Source organism: Vanellus vanellus, assembly GCF_965231255.1.
Source record: "Vanellus vanellus genome assembly, chromosome: 6".
NCBI classification, from domain to species: domain Eukaryota; kingdom Metazoa; phylum Chordata; class Aves; order Charadriiformes; family Charadriidae; genus Vanellus; species Vanellus vanellus.
Window position 1 is genome coordinate 2017284 of NC_138911.1, and position 21712 is coordinate 2038995.

Below are 21712 nucleotides of genomic sequence, written 5' to 3' on the forward strand. Positions count from 1 at the left end.
CACCCTCAGTCAAATCTGATCTGTGGTCATACATGGTCATGTTAGTCCTCATTGGCTAAGGGCCTTAACTTCCTTGTCTTTCAGCTGAAGTGTGTATGTGATGGTGGTCACCATGTGGACTGGGTTGCCTGACCCCTAAACCGCAACTGCCAGAGTTTGGAGAAGTTTTGGTCCCTATCAGGGTGGGTGCACCTGCCATAGAGTCCACCCCTCGACCACAGTCATGATTCGACTGGTTTCTTTGGAGTGGTTGTACAGTCATCTCTTGCTTTCAGGGAACACAGTCTCTGGGAACTTGATTCTCACTGTGGATCATCATTTCTTCGTTGTCTTAAGGTTGTATTGGGACATCAATTACACAAACCGGTTTTAAGGGAGTATACTCCACGATCAATACAGGTCTCACTATTCTGTACTTAGTGTAACTTATCATAATACAAATCCAAATAACCATAACTAGAATCATTATCAAAGACTGGAGGATGCTAGTTAGCCATTCTGACAAAGACGACCCAAACATATCAAAAACTTTCCCCAGGCAGTCCATTCCTAATGCAGCAACAATTGCTTCCGAGTCTCTCGCCGCCTTCTTCATCATGTTGATTTGCTCCTTTAGAGGCATCAATACGTGTGGGATATCTCCTTTGATAGCATCATTTGATTTAATAGCGTAATTTGATGTAATAGCATCAAATCCAATATGGCTTGGTTTTGGAGAGTCATTTTACTGGTATGTTGTAACTGATTGTTTAAGAGTCCCAGGCTATCAGATGTAGCGTTGGCTAAGGGTGATGGTTGTAGGTCTAATTCCAGAATGCCCTGAATACTGATTCCACCCACCATCCAACTCGCGTTGGGGCTTCCTGGTGTGGTACCATTTTCACCATCATTCCGCCCCTTGGCCTCATCACCAGGTGGGAATTTCTAATTACATCTTGTGACCCATGTTGAGCTAGCATTCACATCAGATGGCCAACTATAGGCAATATGGCCATAGCCATTTCCGACATTAAAGCTATAATTATATTATTTCCATATAAACTTGAGGGCTAGTGGTACATTAACTTCCAGCACAAAAATCAGTAAAGGGTCTTCTGCTGACTTGCAGGTAGATAGGCAAACTGCTACAGAGGTGAGGTTCATCATTTGGGCAAACCCTATTATCGTTTTTGCTGCCATATTGTTGTCCAGATCCCTGTTATCCACGCTGACTATTCCCACTGTTGCCTGTAGAAGCGCCAAGACAGCCCATTTCTCTATTGTCCTGTAAGAAAACACGGAGTTGGGCCTTGGATTTTTGAAACTGGGCGTCGGGGTTAGAAATTGGGAATTATCCACTGAGCACCTACACGGTGGGTCTTTCCACTCCCATCTAGAGCTTCCCAGCTGCGAGCTTTCACCTAGATAAGTTGAACTTGTTTTGAACTTCTTCTTAGTTGCACAAAGGAAGGCCCTGAGACTGGTATGAACCAGGAGATAAGGAAGCTGCAACCATCAGTAGAGCTAACGGCCTGCCGAGAGACACAGAAAGAAGCCAATAAGGAATAAGAAGACCCCAGACCAGAAATTGCCACTGGACCAGGTGGTGCATGCAAGGTGCGTGAAGAGCACATGAAGGGCAGATGCATGGATTGTAAGGGTATAATGGCCCAGGAATTTCTTTGTTCTGGGTCCCTCTCTGGAAGCACCCGGCTCGAGCTGCCCTTGCTGCTGCATCACTTGAATAAATTATTTGGGGGATTTTTGCCTGAGTCTCTGATACAGGAAACTTAGGGTGAAGAAACTTCCTTAACAGTTTGGCACCCCAAAGGGGACCCTATGCCACCACCCTCGCATCCTCTCGTCTCCAAACATCCAACTGCCGGCATCGGGTGAGTTCACCCGGGAACTTTGGCGCCGAAGGGCGAGCATGACAATTCCCTAAACAGAAAATCCTGTAGGGAGTTTGAGTCTTTCTGTCTGTACCAGGGTGAGTTTGAGTCTCTCCCTTGCTGCAGCTTTAGGCGGTGTGCAGCCTCATCAGTGCAAGGTGCACGTGGTAGGGGGTTCGAGTGCCGCGGGGTTTGGGTCCCTTTTAGTGGCAGAAAATGATGGGAAATAGACCTGGTGTAGAGAAAAGGACGCCCTTGGCTGAGGTACAGCAAAAAATGGGAAGAATTTATGCTCCGTGGCTGGCCATTTATAACCAGAGATGGAAACTCGGAAGAATGGTGGCCACCACAGGGGACTTTTGATCAGCACAGCCTTACCTTTCTGTGCCGTCGCCAAGAGGATGGCTTCCCGGGACAAAGGGATTACTGGTATGTTTGGGATGACTGAGCGCGGGAGAGGAAACACCCAAGTTGGAGGTGCGGGATGAAAGAAGCGTCGCCAAAGGTAACGCTTCCAGTAGCAGAGGATACTGCCGTGGATGAAGCCAGAGCTAATGTCCCAACCGCATCGGCTCCACCTTATATACCTACTTCTCCTTCTCTGCCTTCTGATTCTGCTCCCCCAGCTGCCAGACTCTACCCTATGATTTTTAATTAGGTCTTACCTAATCCAGCTGCTATGTAACCGGGAGATGGCAGGGTTCCCCCTGTGTTGCATGGATTTATGAACCAGCCTCCGAATCCCAGAGATTCCACTTCACGGGGGAGTAAAATGCCCAAACTGAGAGAGGATGCAGAAAAAATGCGCTCAGTTGTTTTACTAATATATGCACGGGGTACGACCCAAATTGGGGAGATACTCAAATACTTTTAAGAGAATTGTTTCAGCCCGATGAATGGCAAAAGATAATTAAGAAAGCTTGCAGAAGTAGCACAAAAAGCTGGGGGAGGTAGAACCCCCTGGCCGGCAAATGATCCAAATTGGGATTAAAATAATGCAGGAGAGAGAGCCGCCAGCCAAACGGCACTCCAAAATTTAGCAGAAGTAATTAGGGCGTGCAGATAATGGGGGGTAAATTGGGCTAAGGTACAGGAGTGCAGACAAAGGCTGGATGAACATCCTGGTGATCTTTGGGCCCAACTCCGACAAGCCTTGTTGAAATATTGGGGGATGACCACTGTCGTGGTTTAACCCCAGCCAGCAACTAGGACCATGTGGCCGCTCGTTCACCCCTCCTTTCCCCCAGAAGGGTGGGGAGAAACGGCAGAAAAGGAAGGGAAAGGGGGAAAAAAACCCTTGTGGGTGGAGATAAAAACAGTTTAATAGAACAGTAATGGAAAAGGAAAATAACAATAATAATAATATATACTGAGCATGACGTCTAGAGCATGGAATATTCCTTTGGCCATTCCATTATTCTGTCTGTGCTCCTTCTCAGCTTCTAGGGGAAGATGAAAAAAGTCCTTGAATACTGTAACTATCACCTGGCAACAAGTAAACCAATACACGATTGACATTCCTTTCATACCAAATCTGAAACACAGCAGCCACTAGAAAGAAAATGAACTCTATCCCAGCTGAAACCAGCACAGACCACACAAAATTTTAATGACGCACTCGCAATTACCGTCAGTGTGGATCAAGCAGCCCCCGGTATACAGAAATACTTTAAAGAACACATGCCTGGATGGCAGGGGCAGAATTTGCAAAAGATTTTGAGCGTTGCTGTGTTTGTCTGTGATGGATGTGAGGAAAGGCAGAAAGATGGGCAGATTAAACAAAGACAGAAAGGGAAAGAAGAGGAGGCACATTTTCTGGCCATGTCTTTGGCAAGGCTCTTGAAAAGGAGAAACAGGGGCCGAAAGGGGGAAGAAGACCAGGTACAGGATCTGGACTAGAACAGGAAGGAAAACACGGTGGAAACAGCTGTTTAAACCTCTGCAGATGCTCTCTGAGAGAAGATGCTCTAGAGATGGAGGCGCCTCATGATCCATGGCGAGCCAAGGAAGATGGTTTTGGCATGGGTCTGGCCACAGCTGAACGGAATTAGCTGCAGCACAAGGAACCGTGCTGGGGTGGACACTGGACAACGTGGTGAAATACCCATCAAAACCTTTTGCTTTGAAACTTGTGCTGTCCAACAGCTCTGAGCTTTCCCTGCCTCAAAAGTGACCTCGCTCTACCCTGAGCTCTAGTAAAACAAAGCCGCGGAGGCTCTTAGCTCCTGCCAGTGGGTTTTCTTTGGTGTGTCTTCTTAAGAGCAGAGGTTGGGTGGATCAGAAGGTTTGGTACAGCAGGACAGAACAACTGCTGGGCAAACCCTTATGCGTGTACCTCCAGTGGGTGCCAAACTGTGTGTAGAATATGTGGAGACTTCACACTCAGCGTTGTTGCCAGGCAAGTAGGCATGTGTTTGGGATCACCCTGGAAGGCTTTCCCAGAACTACATTGCTTCTGCTGCTAACTGAGCTTTGTCCGCATATCATGTGGATCGTCTGCACGCGAGGTTTATTGACTGGAACTGCCTCTGGTGGTTCCTCCCACTTTTCTCTGGGCTGTCTTGATGGTTAGCTTAAGCAAATGCCATTTCGCAACCACGAGCCGAGGTCCCTATCTATTTCTGGTGTTTTTGCTCCTCATCTGGAAAAACAAGAGGAATAGGGCTAAAATGAAACAACCCCAAAAGCACAGCCCTGCCTGAAGACTCTGTAAAGAATGCATTTTCCATGTGCAAGAGAACACAGGGAGAAGGTAGGAAAACAGTGAACTTTCTATGGAAAAGACCCTGTTGAGGCCATGAGGACTGACTCCCTGTAGCCTGACTCAGGCACTTGTGAGGTAAAAGGGGTAGTGGCAACATTTTCTCTGCTCCTCTCTCCCCTCTGTGGCTGTCAGCTCTTGCCATCAAAGAGATGGGGGGACGGGGAGGTACACCAGCTCTTGTTTGCGAGTGAACTAAGCCACCAACAAACCATTGCTTTTGAGTTGGTTTTGTTTCCTGGTGTAACTCCCCACCAGGCACTAACTCTAGTACGAGCACAAGGGAAAGGTTGGGAAGATGCAGCGGGCAGGAAGGGGTGGAGGGAGAAAAGGCATCAGCAGTGCAGACACAGGCCCAGGGGCAGTGCAGGACCCAGGATAGTGGCAGAAGTTTCTCTGCACTTGACTTGTCCCTCAGCCCAGAGCTACAAGTCACTGGACAGGCTGGAATGAAAATCAATCACTTGGCGCGGTACAGGTACAGAGCCATGGTAAATAAACCCATAAAAGCCCCTGGTAAAAACAAGAAGGTGGTGGCCTGGGTCTCGTCGTCCAGCTGTAGCCGTGTTCCTCTTGAGCAGAGTCGGAAAGCAGCACCTCATGTCAACTTCTTGGCATGAACATGAGCGCCGTGAACGCGCCACTCGTAGTCCCCTAGCACTATCGAACCCATACTTTTCTCAGAACGATTTGACCCCGGAATACAACAGTGTGACAAATTCCCCCTTCAAGCTCTTGTTTCTTCCCCATCTTTGCAGCCCAACCTAATGGTGGTTTGCTTCTCTTTCCATCAACGGGGAGCTCAGGGCTGGCTCTGCTGACTGTCTCTTTAGACAGAAGAGCAAGGATGCTCTGTGCGATCCTTACCCCTCTCCTGCCACCTAGAGGCACCAACCCCGCAGATATTTGTGAAATCGCTGCCAGCCCCGTGCTGGATGAGTCCCCGCAGCCTTCTGAGCCCGGGGTGTGGGTGAGCAGCAGGGCCTGAGTCTCCCACTCTTGCTCAGAGGAGTCTGAGCAGCCCCAGAGAAGGCAGAGAGGTTCAGTGAGGCTGGGGAGGGCATTTTGGTGGGGGTGAGTTGCCATCTAGCTTCTCTTTGCTAGGGTATCCTCCTCGGCTTCCAGGAGCAAGTGGCTCTCCAAGGAGTCCTCACCCTCCACTTCCCACCCAGGTGGCAGCGGACATAGAGGTATGGCCAGCTCTGCCATTGCAGTGTCTTCATGTCGAGGGAACCAGGGACAGGAGGGGGTTGCACTACCCCGTGGACAAGCTACACGTCTGCTTCCCACGGCAGCAATTGGCTCTATGCTTTGCTCAGCCTTTCACTTCAGCACGAGTGCAGTGGTGTGGGAGAGATGCCCACTGGACCCCCTTGGCATGATCATTTTGCCCATCCTTTCAGCCATCCTGCTTCGCTTGGACAGCAGAGATAGCCAGAGCTCCCCCAGGGTGTCATGGATCAGACTTTCCCCAGGCAAGACATCCCCCAAAACACCACAGAACTCATCTGCTGAGCCAAAGGGGACAGAGTTTATTTCCTGGGGTCAGAGCAATGAGGGTCATGGCCATGGGAGTAGAGCCCGGGCACAGGGACCGAGCCCGGCTGAGCAGTGCTGCGCTGTCTGGGCTGGCTCTGTGCTACATGCCCCCGTGTCTCCATCTCCTGGCTGTCAGTGAGGGGATACACCTCGAGGCCTCCTCGCCAGCAGTGCCTTACACAGTGGTCTCCACTGCAGCATCCCCACGCGCGTGGCTCCCCTCCTCACTTGTCACTTTCTCTTCGAACACTTGGCGAAGGGCAACTTTCACGGAGCCCTGGAAGCAGCGCTGCCGGCAGCTCCCCACCAGGAAATAAATGACTGGGTTGACACTGCTGTTCAGTGATGCCAGCAGGTAAGCAATCTGAAGTATAAATAGGCGTCTACCAAAATAACGAATATGAATCACCACAGTGAGAGGAAGCCCAAAGATGAACATGAAGATGACGCTGAGGAGGACAGCAACATAGAGTTTCCCCGGGTGTCGTCTCTGTGAGCCACATCGGAGTTTGATGAAGAGGGACAGGTTGGAAAGCAATGGGAATAAAAAGAAAATAAGAATATTCACAATGCTTAAACCATCTAATACTTTGTCACACTTTTGATAATGAAATAAAGTACAACTAATGAAAGCCAAACAAACAACAAGTCCGGCGAGAGCCCAGATCACTCCACACATAATGCCTGACAAGTGCTTTGGGCGGTGACACCGGTACCAGATTGGGAACAAAACAGAGATGCACCTCTCAATGCTCATGGCTGTCAGGAGATACATGCTGGCCAAATACCAAAACAGAAACACGATCATCAGGATAATCCTGGTAAATTCCTCTTCAAATGTGGGAAAACAAGTAGTTGCTGAAATAATGTATAATATAAGTATAACAAGAATGAACAGGAGCAGAGAGAAGTCAGCGATGGCCAGGTTCAGGACATAGACCGTGAAGGGGGTCTTCTTCATCTGGCAACCCAGGAACCACACAACCACCATATTCCCCACAAGTCCACAAAGGCAAATACCAACAAAAACACTTGAAATTATCAACATATCATAATTTTGTATTATGCACCAATATTGTGTAACTGCATGCGAGTCTTCATATCCAGAATCTATGTAGGTCAGAGAGAGGTTGGTTGTGTTGGCCTCCTCCATGGCGAATGACCCTGCTCTGGGTGGCTGCCTTCTCCCTCTCCCACCACCTCCTAGGAGAGACCAGGAATCAGAAGGAAATGAGGGGCATCGGTGTTCCCAGCACTCACCATCTTTCCCCATGGCTCCACCCCAGTCCCGGGTTATGCTGGGAAAGACCCCGTCCCTTGCCATGACCAGGACAAGCTCCCACCCCTCCAGCCCTGTCTCTGGACGGGAGGCATCTTCCACCTGCCTGTCCCCGGCCTCCTACCTCCTGGTTCTCCTGGGAACCGTGCTGCTGCAGGAACTCCAGCACACAGGGATTCCAGGCTTAAAAGAGGAAGAGTGTAGTGATGGCTGCAGGGGCCACCCGCTCTGCTTGGCTTCCTCCCTTGTGCCTGACGAGCAGACCATTGACCAGAGATCACATCATATGGTCCGTAGACTCCCGTCACAATCTCAGTACATCGGTGACAGCTTCCTCTCACATGTCTGATGGACGGCGATCTTGTCAGTAGGAGTTGGCCACGTCACCCCCTTCCTATCCTCCTGATGTCACCCAGTGTCTTCCCACCATGCGAGGGGCTCCTGGTGTTTACTGAGTGTACATGGTGGTCTAAGACTTCCCCCTGCTCTCCCTGGGGGTGCTTTGCCCCCATACAGAGCCTTCTCCTAGATGTGTGGCAACACCTGGAATGCATTGCAAGGAACTTTGCTATGGCTCCAAAACCATGGGAGACAACCTCCACAGAGCCAAGGGCAAGCAAGATCTTCTGCTTGGAGGCTAAGGAAGAGAGAGGAGCACCGTGCCAATAAGGGACAACACTGGGAAATGATTTTCCCAGTGGAGGCAAAGAAAGAAATACACATGCTGTCATTGAAGGACAATGATGAGCTAACTTTTATAGGCCCAGAACTGTGGGAAGTGGTATAAAGGGACTTCATCTAATGAAGCATGACTGAACAACATAGCATGACAATCTGTCCACATGAGGCACTCTGATCCTCTCTTCAAGTGTCCTGAAAGCAAAAGCAGGCCCTATTTCCCCTGACCCCACCCCTCCATCCCCTGCCCATGGCACTGGGGCTCCAGTTACGGTTAGGCCTGATTAACCAGGTGATGCAGGACTTGCACCTCTCTGAAGACCCATCTCCATGCCCCTCTCATGGACGGGCCTGGCGCTTATGATCTAGCCTTGTTTCAAATCTATCTCTGGCCCCCAACTTCTGCAGCTCCAGGCTGGAGTCCCCGGAGAGACAATGGACCTTGTTCATTACAATGTGCTCAGCACATGAAATCAAAGGGCTTCCTTGGAGGACAGCAGTCTTGGGGATGACAAGCAGAGGCAGTAACTCCCAAGAAGAGGAATTCAAAAGATGGAAAACACATGGAAGGGAGAGAGAAAATAAGCAATGAAAATGGCAGTCCCTGTGAGGCTAAAGGATGAAATCGTGCAACAGGAACCACTTGTAGATAAAAGCACATTTGCAGCACTATGTACCCCACAAACCGTAATCTCAGAGGAGACACATGCGTGTTAGGGATGTGATTAGAGGCAGTGGGCAAAGGCCTCGTGCTCTTCTCTATCTGAATACTGGTGATTTCTCACGGCAAGTTGAGGCAAGGCCAGTGCTCTGCTCTGCTCATTGGCTGCTGCTGAGGGGACTCTGTTGGCACCCCAGGTGCAGGGAGTGGGTGTAGATGAGGTTGGGGAGGGGGCAGAGGAAGGGATGGGAATGACCAGGATTGGTTCTGCACCTGAGGAATTGTGGGAAGAAGAAGGAGCCATGGGACCATCAGGGACTTCTGAGGGGTTTCTGCTGGTTCATCCCCATTGTTGATGGTCCCTGGCTCATCTCACCCATTCTCATCTTTCTGCCTCCATCTCGCCCTGCCCAATCTCTTCCCCACCATTGCCTTGGCGATGCAGGCCGTAAGGAGAGAGAAGGAACAGAAGGGAGCTAGGGGAAGTCTTCCACCACCACCAGCTGTGCAGAGCAACACCCAGGAGACCACAGCGTGGTGAGCTGATCCACAAACCTCTCAACCTGCAGAGTCCCAGGCCTGAGCTGTGCCACGCTGTGCTGTGCTGTGCTGTGCGCCGCCCTTGGCCATGGGATAAACCTGGTCGGTTGACAGTAAGAGAGGAGCCTGCAGGCAGCTCCCACTGGGTGCTGGTGATTACACCACCTGCGTGTCCTTGCCTTTATCTGAGACTGCTGCAACGGTTCTCATGTGAACATCCTTTTTGTTTGACAGTAGAATGAGTTGTTTCCTTTTTTAAGAAAATCCCGTAATACCTCAAAAGGCCATTCTGAGGTAACGTTTGCACGGACAGGATCTGCCCTGATCAGAAGTCTGTTTGGTGCTGCAAGACCTGGGGTTGCCAGCACCTGAAGGGACATAAGATTATCTGTGCGACCCTCTCCTTCTTCATAGTTTTAGAGGTAGTAAACGGTGTTTAAAATGATACTTTACGGAGTCTGCCTAGCTTTCTTAATGGCATCATAACATATCAGCACCTCATGTTGAAAAACAGGGGGGAGGAGAGGAAGGCAGTGATGTGGCCAACTCCTACTGACAAGATCACCATTGATGGGACATGTGAGAGGAAGCTGTCACCGATGTACTGAGATTGTGACGGGAGTGTCCTGACCGCGGGACATGATCTCTGGACAATGGTCTGCTCCTTAGGCATGAGGGAGGAAGTCAAAGCAGAGCGGGTGGCCCCTGCAGCCATCACCACACTCTTCTTCTTTTAAGCCTGAAATCCCTGTGTGTTGGAATTCCTGCAGCAGCACAGTTTCCAGGAGAACCACAAGGTAGGAGGCAGGGGACAGGCAGGTGGGAAATGCCTCCTGTGCAGGGACAGGGCTGGAGGGGTGGGAGCTTGTCCTGGTCATGGCAGGGGATGGGGTCTTTCCCGGCATAGCCTGGGGTGGAGCCATGGGGAAAGATGGTGAGTGCTGGGAACACCGATGCCCCTCATTTCCTTCTGATTCCTGGTCTCTCCTAGGAGGTGGTGGGAGAGGGAGAAGGCAGCCACCCAGAGCAGGGTCATTCGCCATGGAGGAGACCAACACAACCAACCTCTCTCTGACCTATGTAGATTCTGGATATGCGATCTCTCAGGCAGTTAAACAAAATTGGTGCATAAAAGAAAATTTTAATATGTTGATAACTGCAAGTGTTTTTATTGGTATTTGCCTGTGGGGACTTGTAGGGAATATGGTGGTTTTGCGGTTCCTGTGCTGCCAGATAAAGAAGACCCCCTTCACGGTCTATGTCCTGAACCTGGCCATCGCTGACTTCTCTCTGCTCCTGTTCATTCTTGTTATACTTACATTATATATTATTTCAACAATCAATTGTTTTTCCACATTTGTATATGAGTTGTCCAAGATGATACTGATGATTCTCTTTGTGTTTTGGTATTTGGCCAGCATGTACCTCCTGACAGCCGTGAGCATTGAGAGATGCATCTCTGTTTTGTACCCAATATGGTACCGGTGTCACCGCCCCAAGCACTTGTCAGGCATCATGTGTGGGGTGCTCTGGGCTCTTGCTGGACTTGTTGTTTCTTTGACTCTCATTAGTTGTGGTTCACTAGGTCATAAACGGTGTGCAAAACTATTAGATGGTTTAAGCATTGTGAATTTTCTCATATTCTCTGTGTTCCCATTGCTTTCCAACCTGTCCCTCTTCATCAAACTCCGATGTGGCTCACAGAGACGACACCCGGGGAAACTCTATGTTGCTGTCCTCCTCAGTGTCACCTTCATGTTCATCTTTGGGCTTCCTCTCACTGCAGTTATTTTTCTTCGTTATTATCTTCCACGCTTATTGGTACTTCAGATTGCTTACCTGCTGGCATCACTGAACAGTAGTGTCAACCCAGTCATTTATTTCCTGGTGGGGAGCTGCCGGCAACGCCGCTTCCAGGGCTCTGTGAAAGTCGCCCTCCGCAGAGTGTTCGAAGAGAAAGTGATGAATGAGGAGGGGAGCCACATGCATGGGGATGCTGCAGTGGAGACCACTGTGTAAGGCACTGCTGGCGAGGAGGCCTTGACATGCGTCCCCTCGCAGACTGCCAGGAGATGGAGACACGGGGGCACGTAGCACAGAGCCAGCCCAGACCAGCACAGCACTGCTCTGCCGGGCTCGGTCCCTGTGCCCGGGCTCTACTCCCATGGCCATGACCCTCATTGCTCTGACCCCAGGAAATAAACTCTGTCCCCTTTGGCTCAGCAGATGAGTTCTGTGGTGTTTTGGGGGATGTCTTGCCTGGGGAAAGTCTGACACATGATGCCCTGGGGAAGCTCTGGCTATCTCTGTTGTCCAAGCGAGGCCAGGCTCTACAAGAGGGATTGCAAAAAATCAGCAAGCCAAGGGGTCCTGGTTGGTGATGGGGGATGAGTGGTGTAGAGAATAAGGCATAGGGTAAAATTACAGTTTTGAGAATGCAAAAATAGTACAAAACCAGAAGGAAACTAGGAAGAAAGAGAGAATGAGAGAAAGAGAGAGATATAGAGAAAATAAGCAAGAAAGGAAGAGAGAAAGCAAAAAAGCAAGACAGAGAAAGGGAAAGCAATGGTTCCCAGTGACAGGATGAGGGGTAATGGGCACAAGTTAGAACACAGGAAGTTCCGTTCAAATACACGGAAAAACCTCTTTACGGTGAAGGTGACAGAGCACTGGCACAGGCTGCCCAGGGAGGTTGTAGAGTCCCCTTCTCTGGAGATTTTCAAGACCCGCCTGGATGCAGTCCTGAGTAATGTGCTCTGGGCAATCCTGCTTTAGCAGGGGAGTTGGACTAGATGATCTCTAGAGGTCCCTTCCAACTCTGAAACTTCTTTCTTTCTTTCTTTCTTTCTCATTGTCATGGTGAAATCCCAGCCACCAAGTAAGACCACGCAGGCACTCTCTCAGTTCTCCTCCTCTTCCCCAGAAAAGTAGGGACAAGAGGGAGAAAAGGAGGCAGAACAGAAAAAAAGCACGTTGTAGATTCACAGAAAGTTTAATAGAGCGATAACGGACAAGGAAAATAACAATAAGAAGAATAATAATGGTACAAGAATATACAAGCCAAACTAATACGACACAGGTCACTCTCACCCACTCTCAACACCCGACGACCGATTGTCCAGCCCTCCTCAAGCAGCCACCACCAATTCCCACCCCCCAGCCAACCCCCATTGATGTCCTGAGCGTGACGTCTATGGGACGGAACATTCCTTTGGCCAGCTTGTCCTCTGCATGCTCCCTCTCAGCTTTTGTGGGAAGCCAAAAAAAGTCCTTGAATCCTATAACCATCACCTGGCAACAACTAAACCAATATGCATTATCGACTTTCATACCAAATGTGTAACACAGCAGCCACTAGAAAGAAAATTAACTCTATCCCAGCTGAAACCAGGACACTCATTCTCCAAACTCAAATTTTACCCTATGCCTTATTCTCTGCACCACTTATCTCCCATCACCAACCAGGAGCCCTTGGCTTGCCCATTTTTGCAATCCTTTTTGCAGAGCCTGACTTCGCTTGGACAACAGAGATGGCCAGGGCTTCCCCAGGGCGTCATGTGTCAGACTTTCCCCAGGCAAGACATCCCCCAAAACACCACAGAACTCATCTGCTGAGCCAAAGGGGACAGAGTTTATTTCCTGGGGTCAGAGCAATGAGGGTCATGGCCATGGGAGTAGAGCCCGGGCACAGGGACCGAGCCCGGCTGAGCAGTGCTGCGCTGTCTGGGCTGGCTCTGTGCTACGTGCCCCCGTGTCTCCATCTCCTTCTGGCAGTCTGCAAGGGGACTCGTCTCCAGGCTTCCTCGCCAGCAGTGCCTTACACAGTGGTCTCCACCGTAGTGTCCTCAGGCACATGGCTCCCCTCCTCGCTTGTCGCTTTCTCTTCGAACACTCTGTGGAGGGCGACTTTCATGGACCCTTGGAAGCGGCGTTGCCGGCAGCTCCCCACCAGAAAGTAGATGACTGGATTGATGCTGCAGTTCAGCAACGCCAGCAGAAGAGGTGCATTTTCAGGAAATAGATCATGTGAACTTGGAAGATTGAGGAAAACCTCTACACTGAAAGGAATCCCAAGAACAAAGAAGAAGATCACATTAAGCAGGACAGCAACATAGAGTTTCCCCGGGTGTCGTCTCTGTGAGCCACATCGGAGTTTGATGAAGAGGGAGAGGTTGGAAATCAACATCATTGATGACAAAGTAATGGAAAATGCAATGGCTACACCTGCAAATACTGTCTCATAGCTTTCAGCAAAGTTAAAGCTAAGATACATTGAGGAAACAAAAAATCCAGCAAGAGCCCAGAGCACCCCGCTTACAACGCCTGATAAGTGCTTTGGGCGGTGGCAGCGATACCAGACTGGGAAGAGGACAGAGATAGAGCGCTCCACGCTGATTGCTGTCAGAAGACCCAGGCTGCTAAGGTCAAAGAAGTGGCACAGAAATTCAACTACAAATACAAAATCTATGTAGAAAGAAATAAAATGATACAAATAGGGGCAAAATGATGTTAAACTCAAAATAGCTAAGAGGAGCAGAAAAAAAAGGAGAAGCAGAGAGAAGTCAGCAACAGCTAGATTTAGGATGTAAACAGTGAAGGGATTCTTCTTCACGTGGAAGCCCAGGAACCACATGACTATCCCATTCCACACAAGTCCACAGAGAGAAATCACAATACAGACACCTACAAAGACCAGCAATCCGTAAGACAGTCTTGAGCATTCATATTCAATATTTTCCCCATAGTCCACATATCCAGAAGTCGTGTAGTTCAGAGAGAGGTTGGTTGTGTTGGCCTCCTCCATGGTGAATGACCCTGCTCTGGGTGGCTGCCTTCTCCCTCTCCCACCACCTCCTAGGAGAGACCAGGAATCAGAAGGAAATGAGGGGTATTGGTGTTCCCAGCACTCGCCATTTCTCCCCATAGCCCCACCCCAGCCCCAAGTTATGCCGGGAAAGACCCCATCCCCTGCCATGTCAAGGACAGGCTTCCACCCCTCTAGCCTTGTCCCTGCACAGGAGGCATTTCCCACCTGCCTGTCCCCAGCCTCCTACCTCCTGGTTCTCCTGGGAACACTGCTGCCAGAAGACCCCCACTACACAGGGCCTTCTCAAGGCCAGACTTGCTAGGAGAAAGAGGGTGGTGATGGCTGCTGGGGCCACCCGCTCTGCTTCAGCCTCCTCCGTTGTGCCTGACGAGCAGACCTTTGGCCAGAGATTATGTCCCGCGGTCAGGACACTCCCGTCACAATCTCAGTACATCAGTGGCGGCTTCCCCTCACACGTCCCATCAATGGTGATCTTGTCAGTAGGAGTTGGCCACATCACTGCCTTCCTCTCCTCCCCCCTGTTTTTCAACATGAGGTGCTGATATGTTATGATGCCATTAAGAAAGCTAGGCAGACTCCGTAAAGTATCATTTTAAACACCGTTTACTACCTCTAAAACTATGAAGAAGGAGAGGGTCGCACAGATAATCTTATGTCCCTTCAGGTGCTGGCAACCCCAGGTCTTGCAGCATCAAACAGACTTCTGATCAGGGCAGATCCTGTCCGTGCAAACGTTACCTCAGAATGGCCTTTTGAGGTATTATGGGATTTTCTTAAAAAAGGAAACAACTCATTCTACTGTCAAACAAAAAGGATGTTCACATGAGAACCGTTGCAGCAGTCTCAGATAAAGGCAAGGACACGCAGGTGGTGTAATCACCAGCACCCAGTGGGAGCTGCCTGCAGGCTCCTCTCTTACTGTCAACCGACCAGGTTTATCCCATGGCCAAGGGCGATGCACAGCACAGCACAGCACAGCGTGGCACAGCTCAGGCCTGGGACTCTGCAGGTTGAGAGGTTTGTGGATCAGCTCACCACGCTGTGGTCTCCTGGGTGTTGCTCTGCACAGCTGGTGGTGGTGGAAGACTTCCCCTAGCTCCCTTCTGTTCCTTCTCTCTCCTTACGGCCTGCATCGCCAAGGCAATGGTGGGGAAGAGATTGGGCAGGGCGAGATGGAGGCAGAAAGATGAGAATGGGTGAGATGAGCCAGGGACCATCAACAACGGGGATGAACCAGCAGAAACCCCTCAGAAGTCCCTGATGGTCCCATGGCTCCTTCTTCTTCCCACAATTCCTCAGGTGCAGAACCAATCCTGGTCATTCCCATCCCTTTCTCTGCCCCCTCCCCAACCTCATCTACACCCACTCCCTGCACCTGGGGTGCCAACAGAGTCCCCTCAGCAGCAGCCAATGAGCAGAGCAGAGCACTGGCCTTGCCTCAACTTGCCGTGAGAAATCACCAGTATTCAGATAGAGAAGAGCACGAGGCCTTTGCCCACTGCCTCTAATCACATCCCTAACACGCATGTGTCTCCTCTGAGATTACGGTTTGTGGGGTACATGGTGCTGCAAATGTGCTTTTATCTACAAGTGGTTCCTGTTGCACGATCTCATCCTTTAGCCTCACATGGACTGCCATTTTCATTGCTTATTTTCTCTCCCTCTTCCATGTGTTTTCCATCTTTTGAATTCCTCTTCTTGGGAGTTACTGCCTCTGCTTGTCATCCCCAAGACAGGTTCCAGGATGGCTAGACGTACAGGTGGAATTGTGAATAGGGAGACTATAAAGTGATTGCATGACAAAGGATTTGCTTGGACAGGACAGATGAAGAAGCATATCCCCAAAGCACTAAATCCTCATGGGTAATTGGGTGAGTCACACATGGGTGTGTCCTGCTCACTCTGGAATCACTGGAGAAAGTGTCATTCACCTGCCAAAGAGCAAGTGCAGCTGTGAAATACCAGACTAACATCTGGAATTAGCTGTTTTAAAAAAAAAAAACCTTGGCTTTTCTCTCCTTTTTCATCACCCACTGACTTGAAGGTTCTTCCTGTGTCTTAAATAAAAAAGTATTTATCTGGTCCAGTCCCTGTTTTCTCTCTTAATTTCCCCCTTTGTTTATTTTCATTATGATTTCCCTTAGACATGGTGCTGTCTTTGACAGTAATTCAAGTATTATTTCCTCTACTACATATTGTGCAATGAGGGTTCCTGGTTCTTCTCGGATCCCTTCTTTTTGTCAGGAACTTCCATAAAATGGGTGATGCGTATATCGCTGTTCTAATGCAAAGCACAGCTGTGACAGAAACATATCCTAAGGAGGCTCTGGAATAGGCAAAATGGACTGGGATAACAAGATGTATTTTAAGATGGAGAAAGCCATATTGCCAAATATGCATGAAATTACTCAATTAAAAGCAGAGAACAATAAGCCCAAAACAATTAAGTAGGTGCTAATATTCATATAATTACCAGGACAGAAACAATCTATATAAAATAGGAACATCTGTCAGAGAAAAAGGATGTTTTCTATACTGCTTATCTTCCAAAGATTCTTGGCATTAGTCATTTCCTCTACACAGAGAAGATGAGAAGTCACGAGCGTCACTGAGTACTCTAAAACTCGGTCCCTGTTCAGAAGAAATTGGACTTCATGAGCTCATTCCTCCTTCAGTTTGAGGTGATGCAAAGACAGCCTCTTTGTGAAAGATCCCAACAGATCCCAAGGGGACAAATTCCACCGGTGGTGCAGCTGGGAAATATTAGACTTCCAAGTGACTGGCTGTAAACCAGAAAACATTCACATGGAAATTGTGGGGAAAATCTGTTCTGTTTCTGTATCTTTCTCCAGAAGGCCCCTTGGTCATGGTCTCACTCCTTGTTTTTCCCACACCCATCGGGATGTGGCAGCTCCAAGCTGGGACCTGAACAGGGACAGCCATTATCGAAAAGTACAGACCTGGGCATGGAAAAGTTCGTATTTCCTTTTGCCTCTTAAAGGATGGGAGAGAAAAGGGAGAAATGGGGAGACAAACACCAGTGAGGAATGCTTTGTAATGAGTCCTTTCCTCTGCCAGGGACAGGTTTGAGGGACGGAGGTTGATGTATTACGGCAGACCCTCAGAACACGACAGAAGTCTTCAGTTCTGTTTGAACTGGTGGAGAAATGTGTCCCTAGTTCCCCTTTGCACAGGAGGTCCCTTATCAATTACTGCCATGGGCAAAACAGACTTGACTTGGGGAAAATCAATTTATTGGCAATGAAAAAAGATTTGGGTAGTGAGAGAGAATTAAAATCTGACCTTTGCTCCTGTCGTGGATTGGGTTGGACTGGCCACTGAAACGAACGACAGATGTTCTCCTTCACCTCTTCCTAAAGGGGAGGAGGCAGAGAGAGAAACAGACTTAGCAGTTTAAAAAGAAATTAAACTACTTTAACGAAAATATTAGTAAAATAATAAAAAGAAAATAACAAAATGTATACAATGTATTTACAAAACCCCATCAAGCTCCCAGGATGATGATCTGGCACTGGGGAAGACCCAGACTGGACTCAGTGACTGACAGGAACTGGATTCTGGATCGGGATGAAAGGCAGACGAACAGAGTCCTCCTCGCACATCGGCCATTGAAGAAGGAGACTGACCCCTTTGATCCCTCAGCTTTTATACTGAGAGTGATGCAGATGGGATGGAATACCCTGTTGGTCAGTTTTGGGTCACCTGTCCTGTCATTTCCTCCCCACAAGTGGGACCCCTCTACACTTTTCCCCTTCCGACCCTCCAAGGGGGCAAATAACCACGTTATCTGCCCTGGCGTGCTGGAGCAATAAGTACAAGCAAGAGCCTCCCTGCATACCATTCCTTGGCACAAATTATAAACACTCAGGTCTTATCACTCTGGGAGCGGGCTACTGTCAGGAAAACACGCCGTTAATTTCAGAGACTTCAGTGAGTCAGAAGAGGCTTAGCTGAAAAGGCAAATTCCTGAAGAGAAACGTGGCTCTGTTTGGGGTTTTTTACCTCAAGCCAGGACAGCCCCCCCCGTCCTCAACCCCTCACCCCAGCTGAGCTTCACTCCTTACCGCCAGGCCCCTCTGCCCCCTCACAACATGGCGGTGCAGTCCCTGCATGGCTGTGTCTCTCTGCTGCTCCATCCCTCTCCCGCTTTTCCCCTGCTCCACCGTGGCTCCCTCTCAGGCGGCCATTCCTGTCAGGTAACAGCCCGGCTGGAACCGGCTGTGCCCCACACAGGGCGGCCCCTCAGCTCCCCTCACAGAGGGCCCTGCAGCCCGTGCTGCCGGCAGCTTGCCACAGGCACCCGGTACACACACACGCTTAATTCTTGTATTTCAGAGGCTTTGGGTGTTCCTTGCTCTGTCCCTCTCCTGTGGGACACACACAGGGTCTGCCATCTCCAGTGCCACCTTCTGCCGTCGCCTGGAGGCTCTGCCAGGAGAGACTGGAGGAGAAGAGACTCGGAATCGGAGAAATTTCTGAGGTACAGGTCTGGAGGGAAAGGGCAGCCATTTTCTCCAGTTGATTTTCACACACTGTAAATGATATATTGTCGTTAATTCTTTCATTCCACCGTTCTTACCCTTTCCCGCCACCTTTACCTGAGGTAAACCACAACCGGGTATATTCCCTCTCTGTTCATGGCCAAGAACCCGATTAGGCCGTGTGTGATGGTTTGAGGAACCCACAACAATTTATTGTCATTTAGACAATTATTATCTCACCCGATGAGCCCTCCCCACCTGGGAAGGGGAATTGGGAAAAAACAAGGAAACCCAAGGGGTTAAATATAAGCAGATTTAACAGAGTAAGATGAAGTAATTAACATTAGTAACAATAAAGAAGCAACACTGATCCTGATACCAATATAAATACAGAGGGATTATCCTCAGCCCACTCTATCCGTAGAAGCCGTGCGCTCCCCGCAGGGACAGCCAATGTGGGACACCGCCAGCGCTGCGGCTTCGGGAGGAAGGGAAGGGCTCGGGGCTCCGGCACCGGGGCGAGGAGTTCTCAGCATGGCAGCCATCACGGGAGAGAGAGAACTCCTCAGCAAACTTTCTCATTTACACTGAATGTGCCATTCATGGCATGAAATAACCCTGTTGGCAGCTTGGGGCAAGTGCCCAGGTCTCTCCTCCTCATCCCTGCACCCGGTGAGCTCAAAAACACCAAGACCTTGAAACATACACACCATAGCTGGCTGTAAAGTAAATATTTTCACCAATTCAGACACTAGAGTATTCTAAAAGTGCAGTTTTCCCAGGCATTAGGAGATAATTTGCTGCAAAGTAAAAATACTGAAAGAGAAATTAATCCTGTGTCAGTCAAACTAGGACACCATGTCCCTGTTGTTAGGCACCATCATCATTTTTTAGTTCGGGCTGGTTTCCATCCTCCCATTCCTCTTTTATTTGTCATCTCTGAAAGGATGAGGTTTCCAGCCTCCCCCCTTTATCCTGCCTCGTTGGTACTAGTTTGCACTTCTGCACACATCTTTCTCTTGCCAGTTCCTGCAATCGACTGCTTCTCAGTCACATTTCAAAACTGTGAAATTGACGGTGCTACCAAGTTATGTGCAACAGCGGTTGCCCATCAGCCCTGAGGGGAATTGACATTTTGGCGTCAATAATTTCCCTCTTTGGCCCAGCATTGAGTCCACCAATCCAAGAGCCTATTGTCTAATGTTGTGTGGAGCAATGTGTTTTAACAATGAAGATACATCGAAGTCCGTCTTTGTATCAGATTTCCTGATTTGTTTAGTTTTGCTCCTGATTTTTCTCTATCGTCCCCTCCTCATTAGCATCTAAAACATACACAGAGCAGTATCAGCTAGGAGAGATCAACGTTCTTATCACTACCTTCCTGCCTGATGTTCTGCTCAGGGCATGTATCAAACCCACCCAATTTTTAGCTGGTCACCACATGTTGTGCAGGCAGACAGCTGAGGATGAGCACGTGAGCAGAGGAGCACAGCTCCCACATAACTCTCCTGGTCTCCAACACATTGTGGGCGTGCTTGCTTCCATGTTTCTTTTTGAATGACTGATTTCTGCTGTGTTTTTTTGTTGGTTTTGGTTTGCTTTTTTTTTTAAGAATAGATGTTGGGGGGTGAAGGGAGATTGCTTTTATGCTGTATTGCCAAGAATAATTGGTTTTGAAATTAGTTTTGAGAAGGCATTTTTGACAATACGTGAGCTATGCAATGGCTTTGGAAGTAAGAAAGTTGGTGGAAAAGGAGTTGAAATGTTGGCTGTAGAGTGACAGGTAAGATAAAAAAGCAAACAAAGACCAGGCAGAGCCATTTTAAAATGCTGTTTATTAAACTCGGCACCCAAAGAGAGTGACAGTAAACAAAGTAAGCTAGTCACAAAGACAGTTCTCATGCTTCACCATGGAGGAGTCTCAATAAACAAAAGTGTGTTTGAATTTGGGGTTAACATATGGGGCTAGCAACATGGCTTGGTATAGCCCTAAATGAGACTCATATATTCACTTTTCCCCCCACTCCTGGCATCTGGGGTGCAATAGTTCAAGGAATCTTTATGTTCTTCCTCTCTTTTTCCTTCTTTGTCCATTTCAAAAGGTGATTGGGCAAAAAAAGAAGTTGTTTAAGAGGGCATAGTTATTGTGTAACTGGTTTCCTGTTCATCTTTGTCATCGGCTGAATCTTCAAAGGCCCTCTGGAATGCCAGCCTGAGGGTGAGCTGGGCTCCTGGGAATAGTGTCTCTGTAGGAGCACCAGCACATGAGGTCTCCAGGTTCACCAGGAAAAGGGACTGGTGATGGCTACCGGGGCCACCTGCTATGCTGTGGCCTTGTCCCTCATGCCTGAGGAGCACATCTTTGCCCAGTGGTCACATTCTGTGGTCAGGAGATTTCCCTCACAATCTCAGCACATCAGCGATGGTTTCCCCTCACATGTCCCATAGAAGGCGATCTTGTCAGTAAGAGGCAGCCACATCACCGCTTTCCTCTCCTCCAACCATCCTCCAGTGTCATCCCACCATGCGAGGGCCTTCGGGTTTTCCCTATGTGTACCTGGTGCCTGACCAGGAGACCCTCCACATTGGGAAATCCCCAGGGTTTGGACATACAACAGCACAAGGGCTTCACCCGCTGTCTCCGATGAAAATCCCCCGGCGGGTGGCCTTCGAGATTGCGCCTGTGGGTTCCATGGGGCTGCAGATGGGGTTTTATCTACAGATTCTTGTCTCACCCAACCTCATCCATCAGCACCGTGGGGACAGCTCACTGCTGTCTATTTCTTTTGCTTTCCCATTCTTTCACTTTCTTTTTTGCTTTCTTTCTTCCAAAGTAGGCAGCGGCCAGGTCGGGGATGTAGACAGTGAAGTGGTTTCTCCGGATGCGGAAGCCAAGGTACCAAATGACCATGCCATTTCCCACCATCCCACAGGCAGCGCTGATGAGGCAGAAGCTCTCCATGAAGTTAAGGACAGCACATGATGCCTCTGTCTTTCCCACAGCCCTGCTCTGATTAGTCCCATGAGCCTGGCTTGCATTGCTTTGGGGAAAG

General features: G+C 49.2%; 2 protein-coding genes across 2 annotated transcripts; both read right to left on the reverse strand.

Annotated features, from left to right (window-relative positions):
• Positions 1 to 6346: 6346 nt before the first annotated feature.
• Positions 6347 to 7324, reverse strand: LOC309673297 (proto-oncogene Mas-like; the record flags this gene model as incomplete). Its single annotated transcript, XM_082485038.1, has 1 exon — positions 6347 to 7324. One exon carries the CDS (start codon positions 7322 to 7324, stop codon positions 6347 to 6349), a length of 978 nt encoding a protein of 325 aa, XP_082341164.1.
• A 5631-nt stretch (positions 7325 to 12955) lies between these two features.
• LOC309673298 (mas-related G-protein coupled receptor member H-like) lies at positions 12956 to 14133 on the reverse strand (the record flags this gene model as incomplete). The annotated part of the gene is made up of 1 exon (XM_082485039.1): positions 12956 to 14133. One exon carries the CDS (start codon positions 14131 to 14133, stop codon positions 13147 to 13149), a length of 987 nt encoding a protein of 328 aa, XP_082341165.1. The 3' UTR covers positions 12956 to 13146.
• Positions 14134 to 21712: the final 7579 nt, after the last annotated feature.